We start from the raw sequence: 12252 nt of genomic DNA on the forward strand, positions 1-12252 counted from the left end.
AACTATTTTGGCTATCCTTTGTAGCCATGCTATTAAGCTTAAAATGCAATTGGTTTTTTTCATGTCCCTTGATTCATAAATTCATAAATAAATAAAAATTTTGTAGCACATATGAGCATAAATGAGGCCAATGCATTTTACTTAGTAGAAGAGCATTATGGCTTCATTTTTCTTTCTCATCTTGATACCTTAACAGGGAAAGAAAAGCAGTGTGGTCCTCTTTTATTCTTGTAGAATTCCTATCTTCTCACCTAGGGCTATTTGCTTTATTTAAATTTATACTTGTGTCTGCATGCCTAATGTGTTTCATTAGTGCTATATATCAGTGATTATTTATCTATTCGTATTTGCTTGCTTTTGAACTGGTAGGTTGGCAGGAGCTGAGGCAAGGACAGGAGCTCACCCCATCAATGTTAGGGCTCGGGTCTCAAACCTGGGCTGACCACTTTGGTATCACTTCGGTGGAAAGGTAGCAACACTCCATGACGTCATGCTGGCCACATGACCGCAGAAATGTCCTGGGACAGCATTGGCTCAATGGCCTTGAAACACAAATGAGCACCATCCCCTACAGTATAGTAGAGTAAAATCCGCAGGGGCTCTTTTACCTTCATATCAGTAATCGAATGACTTCTGTAGATGCCATATGCTAAATAAATAAATGAATCTAGGGCTAGCATAAATAATTACTTCCAAAACAGCCGTGACTGAAGCGTTTGGAAATGAAATGCCTAAATATGCAATAGATTAATTCTAAAAGTATGAAAAATATGAAGGTCCTTGGTGCTCTCTGAGCTTGGTTATTTTCTTGCAGACCTTTCATGACCCAGCTAGGGAACATCATCAGTGCTAGAAGGGAGTGGGGTTTTCTCCCTGTTTACATACAGTAGTAATGTATATGGTGGGTGTATGCTTTTCTCTTGGGTTAAAGTATTGTTTTCCAACTGATTGTTTGTCTGGTGTTAATTCCAGCTTATGTCAATGTCAGCTGCTGGACAGGATGCATTTTGGTCTTTCTTAGCTTTTTTATTTTCTCTTTTGAATGGTAAGTAAAGGTAGTTTATTTCTATGTATCCACTGATGGTTGATTAGCACAAATGATGTTACTCAGCTGGGCAGATGGAACATCTGCAAGAAAACCCCCAAGCTCAGAGAGTGCCAAAGATATTTCAACCCTGAGCTAGAAATATTCTTTTCAGCCCTGCCTCAGCTTGAGCCTCTAAGAAAAAACAATCCTTAACTCCATGTATGGGGAAAGGTATAGTTTATTAAAGGCCAAGTGAACTACAGTAGCGCATAGCCAGAACTGAAACTCATGGGCCAAAATCCCCAAGTCTAACTTTTCCCTCCCTTCATTGCCTCCCATCATGTCTAATCAAATTCAAATAAGATGTTTTCAGAACGGTCACTTCAGGTGTAGGTTTGGTATGCAGCTGCGTTCAGTTTCCAGCTGGTTGACCTTGAAGCTGATCTTGGACAAATACATTGAACTTTCGTTTCCCTCGAAGCCTCCTCCTTCCCATCCAGCCCCCACCCTTGAGTTCATGGCACTTGACACTGAATGGTTGTGAGGCGCAAGTGTGAGGTGGCAACTGACAATTCTCTTCTATTAGTATGCAAAATCTTTTCATACCTGCAACGGTGACTTTGAAGTTCAGCTTCTGGCCATTGGCTTCACACGTGTATTCACCTCCATCTTTCTTCTCAACCTGTTGAATAACCAGACGCCGGGATCTGCCTTCAGCTTCCACCTTGAATTTCTTGCTGGAGGTGACCAGTTTCCCATCCTTGAACCACTTGACTTCTGTCTTGGCCTGGGCCACCTCACAGGTGAGAGAGACATTCTCTGAAGGAATAGTCTTGATGTCCTTCTGGACCTTCTCCTTATTGGCAAACATCTCCTCAGCTTCTCTATCTAACAATGAAAGGGCAAGCAAGACACGTTCATTCACTTTCTCTTCCAGACATTTGGTCATTTCTCTCAATGACTAAAATTATGAACATCAGAAGGTACAAATCCAATCTATACATTCCACACATTATTCCTCTGTGGGGTCCCTGGGTGTTATCTAAGCTTAGTTGTTTTCATTCCAGATGTTTCCAGCTAGATAATATCATCAGGGAAGAGGAGGAGGAGGAGGAGGACAATGATGACGACAACTATGGGGTCCTTGGTGCTGTCTGAGCTTGGTGGTTTTTTTGCAGACATTTCATAAGCAAACTACATAACACCGTCAGGGCTAGAAGGGAGGGGGATTTGGCTTTTCCTGTCAGTTAGCGTGGGAGAGATGTTTTCTCCTTCATAGTTCTTTCATTAAAATATTGTTTTAATCAAGAGATCGTTCAGTTGCAGTTCAGCTTATTCAACTATATTTATTATTTCTTTTGATGTTCAACACTGATTAAATTTTGCTGCTAGATTCAACATCTGCTAGATTCCTAGCAGCTATATGTATTATGCATAATAGATCTATAGCACTGTGCTAATTAAAACTCTTTTTAGAAACAAATCTTTGCATTGACCTAACTGTTCTCTTAGGACTCAATGGAACAATCAGCAAAAAAATACGATTTTTTTGACCACCTTTATCTTCACATTTAGGAAGATGTAAAGGAAAACATAAAGTTGTTCGCACCTGCAACTGCGACTTTGAAAGTAAGTTTTTGACTATCGGCTTCACAGATGTATTCGCCTCCATCTTTCTTCTCCACCTGTTGAATAACCAGACGCCGGGATCTGCCTTCAGCTTCCACCTTGAATTTCTTGTTGGAGGTGACCAGTTTCCCATCCTTGAACCACTTCACTTCTGTCTTGGCCTGGGCCACCTCACAACTGAGAGAGACGTTCTCTGAAGGAATAGTCTTGATGTCCTTCTGGATCTTCTCCTTGTTGACAAATGTCTCCTCAGCTTCTCTATCTAATAGTGGAAGGCATGGAGAAAGCATCTTAATTCACTTTCTCTTTAAGATATTTTCTCATATTCCTTTACAGCTAAAGTTCTAAGCTTCACAAAGGTCCAATTTACATATTCTATATACCATCTAAAATAGGTCATCCTACATCTGGATGTTTGTCTCCTTGACAAACACCAGCTTCCAAATCTTGACCAAGACAAAAAAAAAAACTTTTGAAGTTTAAAAAAAAGCATATTTAGTTACTGCTCCAAGTATCCTTCTTTAGTTTAACATTGATGTCTTCTGGATCTTCTCCTTGTCGACCAACGTCTCCTCAACTACTGGAGCATGACATAGAAAACATGATGAAGCGATCAAAGAAATTTAAAACAGGATTTAGAAGTTAACAGAATTCTTACTCAGCTTTTTTTCTAATGATTTTAGGGCTACCTGACACTGATGAAATTTGTCCGTTGTGTTCAAATTTTGAACACATGTCCACCTACATGTAATAGGAAGAATAAAACAAAAATACAGGTAGTCCTCGATTTACACTCACATTTGAGGCCAAAATTTTTCTTGCTCAGCAAGACAGTTGTTAAGTGAATTTTGTCCCATTTTATGACCTTTCTTGCCACAGTTGTTAAGAGAATCACTGCAATTGTTAAGTTAGTAATATAGTTGTTAAGTGATTCTGGCTTCCAAATTAACATTGCTTGTAAGAAACTCACAAAAGGTGATCACATGACTCTAGGACACTGCAACTGTCATAAAAAGGAATCAGTTGCCAAGCATCTGAATTTTGATCACGTGACTATGGGGATGCCACAATAGTTGTAAAAACAGTCCTAAGTGACTTTTTTCAGGGCCGTTCTAATTTCAAATGGTCACTAAATGAATTGTTGTAAGTGAAGGACTACCTGTATATTCTTGCACAAGGAAAACTATTTGTAGAAACATACATTAGTGTGGACACAGGTTGAGGCTGTTCTGTTAGAGCTCTTTTGAACAATCAATAAAAAATAAAATTGGTTTGGTCATTTTTATCTCTATACATATAATAATAATAATAATAATAATAATAATAATAATAATAATAATAATAATAATAATAATAATAATAATAATAATAATAATAATAATAATAATAATAATAATAATAATAATAATAAAGTTGGAGGGACCTTGGAGGTCATCTAGTCCAACCCCCTGCTCAGGCAGGAAACCCTACACCATTTCATACAAATGGCTATCCAGTCTCTTCTTAAAAACTTCCAGTGTTGGAGCATTCACCACTTCTGGAGGCAGGTTGTTCCACTGGTTAATTGTTCTCACTGTCAGGAAGTTTCTCCTTAGTTCTGGGTTGCTTCTCTCCTTGGTTAGTTTCCACCCGTTGCTTCTTGTCCTGCCTTCAGGCGCTTTGGAGAATAGCTTGACTCCCTCTTCTTTGGGGCAGCCCCTGAGATATTGGAACACTGCTATCATGTCCCCCCTCATCCTTCTCTTCGTTAAACTAGACATACCCAATTCCAGCAACCTTTCCTTATATGTTTTAACCTCCAATCCCCTAATCATCTTTGTTGCTCTTCTCTGTACTCTTTCTAGAGTCTCAACATCTTTTTTACATCATGGTGACCAAAACTGGATGCAGTATTCCAAGTGTGGCCTTACCAAGGCCTTGTAAAGTGGTATTAATACTTCATGTGGTCTTGATTCTATCCCTCTGTTAATGCAGCCTAGCACTGTGTTGGCTTTTTTGGCAGCTGCAGCACACGGCTGGCTCCTATTTAGGTGATTGTCCACTAGGACTCCGAGATCCCTCTCACAGTTACTACTACTGAGCAAGGTACCCCCTATACTATACCTGTACATTTGGTTTTTCTTGCCTAAATGTAGAACCTTACTTTTTTCACCATTAAATTTCATTTTGTTAGATAGCGCCCAGTGTTTGTACCTGCAATTGTGACTTTGAAGGTGAGTTTCTGGCCATCGGCATCACAGGTGTATTCGCCTCCATCTTTCTTCTCCACCTGTTGAACAATCAGATGCCGGGATCTACCTTCAGCTTCCACCTTGAATTTCTTGCTGGAAGTGATCAATTTCCCATCCTTCAACCACTTGACATCTGTCTTGGCCTGGGCCACCTCACAGCTGAGAGAGACGTCCTCTGAAGCCACGGCCTTGATCTCCTTCTGGACTTTCTCCTTGTTAACAAACATCTCCTCGGTTTCTCTATCTAATAGCGGAAGGAAGGTTCAAAACCTCTTAATTCACTTTCTCATCAGGACATTTTGTCATTTTCCTTCCTTAAGGTTCTGAGCTTCAACCTACATATTCTATGCCATTTAAGACAGTTCATCCTACTTTTAGGTGTTTGCCTCACTGGCAAATGCCACCTCAACTTCTGGATCTTGACCAAGACCAAAACAAAAAAATTAAAACGTTACTTTTAAAGGCAAATATAAGAAAAAAAGCATTCATCCTCTTCCCCTGTCTCTTGTAGCTAACAAAGTGAGAAAGAGCCTGTGGCCTAGTGGCTAACATCATATATATATATATATATATGCCAAACAAATAAAATAAAACGAACACCAGGGTAAAATAATCAAACTCTAGGAGTTTAATGTTACAGTACCAAACGCCAAGCTTTCGTCAGCATTCTGCTGACATCATCAGGGCTTAAACGGTCAGTCTATGGGAGAGTTTTATAGTTCGAACTTGGTCTGCACACGGCCCCTGGACNGCCGCTCCCACGGGTCTTCCTCTCCCTTCCTACGATCATATCCCCCACGCCTCTTTTGCCCCCTCGCATTTTATCTCTATCACTCCCCGCTCCTCCGGGCCAGTTGGATTCATCCTTCCTCCCCCCTTTTTCTTCCTTCCTTCCATTCTTTTCCATGCCAACCTCTTCCTCCCTGCCAGCCTGCCTGTTTCTTTCCTGTGTGTGTGTGTGTGTGTGTGTAGGTCTTTGGTCATTCGGGTTCTCTCCCGCGTAAAATTGGAAGTGTCCTGGCGACGTTTCGACGAAGTCACATTCGTCATCTTCAGGCTGGTGTCTTCAGCTTCCTGCTTCTGGGAGTATATATATCCATGTTTAGGATTTAAGGATCTAAAAAACCTTCTTTAGTCTAACCCTGATGTCCTTCTGGACCTTCTCCTTGTTGGCAAACAACTCCTCAACTTGTCTGGAAGGAGAGGACAACATGCATTCATTCACTTTCTTAGGCTATTTTGTCATTTCCCCTAATTGCTAAAGTGATGTCAGGAAAATCCATACTGGATAGTCTACACAGATAGTCCTTGACTTATGATCACAAGTGAGCCCAAAATTTCCATTGTTAAGCAGGACAGGTGTTAAGTTAATTTTGCTCCATTTTACGACCATTCTTGCCACAGTTGTTAAGTGAATCAGAGCAGTTGTTAAGTTAATAACATGGTTGTTAAGTGAATCTGGCTTCCCAACTGATTTGCTTGTGAGGAGGTCGCAAAAGGGGATCACATGAACCCAGCACATTGCAATCGTCATAAATATGAGTCTGTTGCTATGGTCATATGTATCAAAAACAGTCATAATTCACTTTTTTCAGTGTCTTTGTAACTTTCAATGGTCACTAAACGAAGGACTATCTGCACAACCCAAGACTTATAAAATATAATTATTCTGAATGTAGATTTTTGCCTTCTTGGTTAAGACCACTTCAGTTTCTCAATCTTGACCAATAAAAACCAAACCAAAAAAGTTAAAGCATTGCTTACAAGATTAAAATAATTCTTGCACTAGCAAGTCTATTTTTGTTTAATACTGAGGCAATTTGCCATTGTGTCAAAATAGATTTCCAATTACCAGTGATCCTTGACTTACATCTGTTCATTTAGCCACCATTTGAGATTAGAACATCATTGGAAAAAGTGATTTGTAACCAGTCCTCGCACTTACAACCATTGCAGCATACCCATGATCAGGTGAACAAAATTTGAGCTCTTGGCAACTGGCATGTATTTGTCACCATTGCAACATTTTGGGGTCATGTGATCACCATTTGTGACCTTCCCAGCTGTCTTCTGACAAGCAAATGTAACAGGGGAAACTGGATTCACTTAATGACCATGTGATTCATTTAACAACTGCTTAAGAGCTGTGGCAAAAAAAGGTTGTAAAATTGGGCAAGGCTCACTTAACAACCCCCTTGCTTAGAAATGGAAATTCTGGCCCAAATAGTGGTCATAACTCGAGGACTAACGTTCCAATGGAGCCTCTGAGAGATGATCAACTAAAAAAATATTCTTAGGTCCATTTTATCTTCCTATATCGCGATGGGTCGGACACAACTTCGCAATTAACAACAACAATCAGAAGATGTAGAAAATGTAAAAGTGATTGTACCTGCAACCTTGATTTTGAAGGTGAGCTTCTGGCCATCAGCTTCGCAGGTGTATTCACCTCCATCTTTCTTCTCCACCTGTTGGATAACCAAACGCCGGGAATGGCCTTCGGCTTCTACCTTGAATTTCTTGCTGGAAGTGATCAGTTTCCCATCCTTGAACCACTTGACGTCCATTTTGGCCTGGGCCACCTCGCAGCTGAGAGAGACGTTCTCTGAGGCTACAGCCTTGATGTCCTTCTGGACCTTCTCCTTGTTGGCAAACATTTCCTCAACTTTTCTCTCTAATGGTAGAAGAAATGGACAAAGCACTTAATTCACTTTCTCTTTAGATCAATTTGGTCTTTTCCTTTTCAAGCTAAAGTTTTGAGCTTGAAGGAGATCCAACTTAGACAGTAGTCATTTTAGATAACAATGGCTGATGTTAATAATAATAAAAAAAGTTCCTGGGTACAGTTTCTGCAATCCAAAAAAAACTATTTATTTTTGCCAATGTGATGACACCCTGACTATGTTTGTATCCTGAAATAGGATAATAAATAATTCAAAAGGCAACATCTTCTCCTACCTGCTACAGTTACTGTGAAGGTGAGTTTCTGGCCATCGGCTTCACAGGTGTATTCGCCTCCATCTTTCTTCTCCACCTGTTGGACCACCAGACGCCGGGATCTGCCTTCTGCTACCAACTTGAATTTCTTGTTGGAGGTGATCAATTTTCCATCCTTGAACCACTTGACATCTGTCTTGGCCTGGGCCACCTCACAGCTGAGAGAGACGTCCTCTGAAGCCATGGCCTTGATCTCCTTCTGGACCTTCTCCTTGTTGACAAACATCTCCTCAACTTCTTTATCTGGTGAGGGAAGGAGAGAGGCAGATTTTTTCATTAATTGCTTCATTCTAATGGCAGTTGGTACTTTCCATTAACCCTCCTTGCTCTGGTGGGTCAGGTAGATATAAGTGAATAAAATGGTCCTTCAACTAACAGGGAGGAAGCCACCACGGAGAAGGCCCTTCTTCTATGTCCCACCAGATGGACCTTCTTAAGAGAGAGAACCCATAACTTCTCCTGCCTCCCTGCTCTGTGGATCAGGTAGATGTCACTGGGAAAAGACAGTCCTTCAGATAACCTGGCCTTAAGCCATGTAGGTTTTGAAGGTGACAACCAGCACCTTGAATTGGACCCAGAAGCAAATCTATTTGTGATAGATCAAAACATTAAAAATATCTATTAATTTCTTTCAGCGTAGAAAGATTTGCTACTTAAGTCTGGAAATATGATGATGAATGAGAAGACTAAGAGGTTTTTTCCCTACCTGTTATGGTTACTTGGAAGTTCAGCATCTGGCCATCTGCTTCACAGGTGTATTCACCTGCATCTTTCTTCTCCACCTGTTGAACAACCAGATGATGGGATCTGTCTTCTGCTTCTACCTTGAATTTCTTGTTGGAGGTAATCAATTTTCCATCCTTGAACCACTTGACATCTGTCTTGGCCTGGGCCACCTCACAGCTGAGAGAGATATTTTCTGAAACTACAGCTTTGATGTCCTTCTGGACCTTCTCCTTGTTGACAAAGATTTCCTTAACTTTTTCATCTAGAAGCAGAAGATAAGACACATTTATTCACATTTTATTTTGGGAGGTTTTGTCTTTTCCCTTAAAAGTTAAAGTAAGGAACTTCAGGAAGGAGCTATCCTCTATACATCTCATGGTCCATAAAGTGTGATCATCATCCATATGGATGTTCTTTGTTGTCAAACTCCTCCTGAAGATCTGAGCCCTCAACCAAACAATCCAGATTATTAAAACATTATTTAGAAGATGAACACCATCCATATTTAATTACAGTTCTCATGTTTTTACTGTTGTCTAACGTTGATCAAATTTTACGGTGGTGTTGAAGTACCACCAAATTTCATCCTACATAAATAAAACTGTTTGCAGAAGCAAACTTTCATATTGATGTACCTTGAATCTGTTCTGTTACAGCTTCTGAGTGCTCCTCTGAACAATCAACCAAAAAGGGATTGATTTGACCATTTTTAACTCTATGGGAGATATAGAGAATATAAAAGTGGTTGTACCTGCCACCGTGACTTTGAAGGTGAGCTTCTGGCCATCGGCTTCGCAGGTATATTCACCTGCATCTTTCTTCTCCACCTGTTGAACAACCAGACAACGGGATCCACCTTGTTCTTCTACTTTGAACTTCTTGGTGTCAGTGATCAGCTTCCCATCTTTGAACCATTTGACGTCTGTCTTAGCTTGGGCCACCTCGCAGGTTAGAGAGAGGGTCTCTGAAGCCACACTCTTGATGTCCTTCTGGATCATCTTCTGGTTGACAAATATCTCCTCAACCTCTCTATCTAATAGTGGAAGGAATGGACAAAACATCTTAATTCATTTTCTCTTTAGGACATTTGGTCATTTTCATTTAAAAGTAAAGTTCTGAGTTTCAAGAAGGTCCAATCGACATATTCTATACTAGCTAAGATAGGTCATCCTACATCTAGATGTTTGTCTCTTTGGCAAATACCTCAGCTTCTGATTGTCTAAAATCATGAAATTTAGAAAACGTTAGGGTAATTTCTGTTTTCTAGGGCCTGTAAGATACAGTCATCTCTATTTTTCTCATCTTGCAGAAGTTCTCCTTAATATCTGAATCACAATATATTAGTAGTCCTCAACTTACGACCACAATTGAGTCCAACATTTGCATTGCTAAGCTAGACAGTTAAGTGAATTTTGCCCCACTTTATGATTTTTCTTGCCACAGTTGTTAAGTGAATCACTGCAGTTGTTAAGTTAGTCACCCAGTTGTTAAGTAAATCTGGTTTCCCCATTGACTTTGCTTGGCAGGAGGTCGCAAAAGGGAATCATCTGACCCCGGGACACTGCGATCATCATAAATATATGCCAACTGCCAAACATCTGAATTTTGATCACATGACCATAGTGCAATGGTCGTAAGTATTAAAAACGATCATAAGCAGTCATTTTTTTAGTAATGTTGTAACTTCGAACAGTCACTGAACGAACTGTTGTAAGTCAAGGACTACTTATATTCACAGTACCACAGGAAAATCAAGATTTTTACCTGTTACAATCACTTTGAAGGCCAGTTTCTGGCCATCTGCTTCGCAGGTGTATTGACCTCCGTCCTTCCTGTCCACTTGTCGGATAATCAGCCAGCGAGATTTCCCTTCTGTTTCAATCTTGAATTTCTTATTAGGGGTGATGAGTTTCCCATCCTTGAACCATCTCACTTCCATCGTGGGCTGGGCTACTTCGCAGCTGAGAAAGGCGTTTTCGGAAAGAATAGCTCTGATTTCTTTCTGGACTTTCTCCTTGCCGAAAAAGACCTCTGCAGGCTCTGGGGTGAGGAATAACAGAATAACAGAGTTGGAAGGGGCCCTGGAGGCCTTCTAGACCAACCCCCTGCTCAAGGAGGAGATAAATCGTGTGTTTCAATCAAGACTCAGCTTTATGTATGTATGTATACATTCATTCATTCATTCATTTGTATTCTGCCTTTATTCTTTTTACAAATAACGCAAGGCAGCAAACATATCCAACATGTCTTCCTACTACTAGTACTTTCCCCACAACAATCCTGTGAGGTGGGATGGACTGAGAGAGAGGGAGTGACTCAAGTCACCCAGCTGGTTTTCAGGCCTAAGGCAGGACTAGAACTCACCGTCTCCTGGAGATTGACCTAAAGTCTCCCTGTTGGCTTTCATACCTAAAGTGGGATTAGAATTCATTATCTTCTAAAGAGATTGGCCAAAGTCACCCAACCGGCTTTCATGCCTAAGGCAAAACTAGAACTCACCTTCTCCTGGCGATTGGCCCAAAGTCACCCAGCCAGCTTTCATGGCTAAGGCAGGACTTGAACTCAGTCTCTTACTTTCTAACCCTATGTGTTAGCCACTAGACCAGTTTTCTCTTACCTATTTTCCTTTCTTGATTTTATCCCTCTTGGAAGTCTTTGTTGACTTTCTGCCCTAAAATGCAGTTCTTGCAAATTGTGTGGTTGTTGGTCAGGGAAACATACAGTTGCTTTGACTGATACATAGAGATCTACAGATTGTTTCAGCTATTACAGTAATAAAGCTTAAAATCCCTTTAGTTACTGGTGAGTTCATTGTCTCTGGATCCACCCCCCCTGCCCCCCCCCAAAAAAATCCAATTGCCGGGGCACCTGATCACTGCCTTGAAACTTGTCAAAGCACCAAACTGGAAATTCAAAACCACAACAGCATCATAGTCAACTGTTTCCATGCAATGGCTTAGGAAAATATATGCAGATGACAATTTATATTACAGGTAGTCCTCGACTTACAACCGTTCGTCTAGTGACTGTTTGAAGTTAAAATGACCACTGCAGCATCCCCCTGATCACGTGAATAGAATTCAGACGCCTGGCAACTGACTCATATGTATGACGGTTGCAGTGTCTTGGGGGGGGTGTCACATGATCCCCTTTTGTGACCTTCTGAAAGCAAAGTCAATGGGGAAGCTAGATTTCCTTAACAACCATGTGACTAACTTAACAACTACAGGGATTCTCTTAACAACTGTAGCAGGAAAGGTTGTAAAATAGGGCAAAACTCACTTAACAAATGTCTCCCTTAGCAACAGCCATGTTGGACTCAACTGCGGCGTCTCGGTGAGTTGGGAGTCGGAGGCACCGTTATGCGGTGGTTCTCCTCCTTCCTCACCGACCGTACGCAGTCTGTATTGGCAGGGGGACAGAGGTCAACTCCTAGACCCCTAATTTGTGGGGTCCCTCAGGGGTCGGTCCTCTCTCCCCTTTTGTTCAATATTTATGTAAAGCCGCTGGGGGAGATCATTCGTGGCTTTGGGGTGGATTTCCATCAGTACGCTGATGATACTCAGCTGTACATTTCCACCCCAGGCCACCCCAACGATGCCCTTGACGTGATGGCCCGTTGCCTGGAGGCCGTACGGGTCT

At 41.1% G+C, this 12252-nt stretch overlaps 1 protein-coding gene across 1 annotated transcript in view; it reads right to left on the reverse strand.

Moving 5' to 3' along the window:
- Positions 1 to 12252, reverse strand: part of LOC107285997 (obscurin) — a 190237-nt gene that overhangs the window by 146421 nt on the left and 31564 nt on the right. Inside the window, exons 8-15 of the mRNA XM_029283797.1 lie at positions 10375 to 10650; positions 9362 to 9643; positions 8591 to 8872; positions 7846 to 8121; positions 7280 to 7561; positions 4850 to 5125; positions 2637 to 2912; positions 1634 to 1909 (exon numbers count right to left, since the gene is read on the reverse strand). Coding sequence (XP_029139630.1) covers positions 1634 to 1909; positions 2637 to 2912; positions 4850 to 5125; positions 7280 to 7561; positions 7846 to 8121; positions 8591 to 8872; positions 9362 to 9643; positions 10375 to 10650 — 2226 coding nt within the window. The remainder of the gene's footprint in view (positions 1 to 1633; positions 1910 to 2636; positions 2913 to 4849; positions 5126 to 7279; positions 7562 to 7845; positions 8122 to 8590; positions 8873 to 9361; positions 9644 to 10374; positions 10651 to 12252) is intronic.

The sequence above is a fragment of the Protobothrops mucrosquamatus genome, unplaced genomic scaffold, assembly GCF_001527695.2.
Source record: "Protobothrops mucrosquamatus isolate PMUCROS unplaced genomic scaffold, P.Mucros_1.0 scaffold235, whole genome shotgun sequence".
Taxonomy (NCBI): domain Eukaryota; kingdom Metazoa; phylum Chordata; class Lepidosauria; order Squamata; family Viperidae; genus Protobothrops; species Protobothrops mucrosquamatus.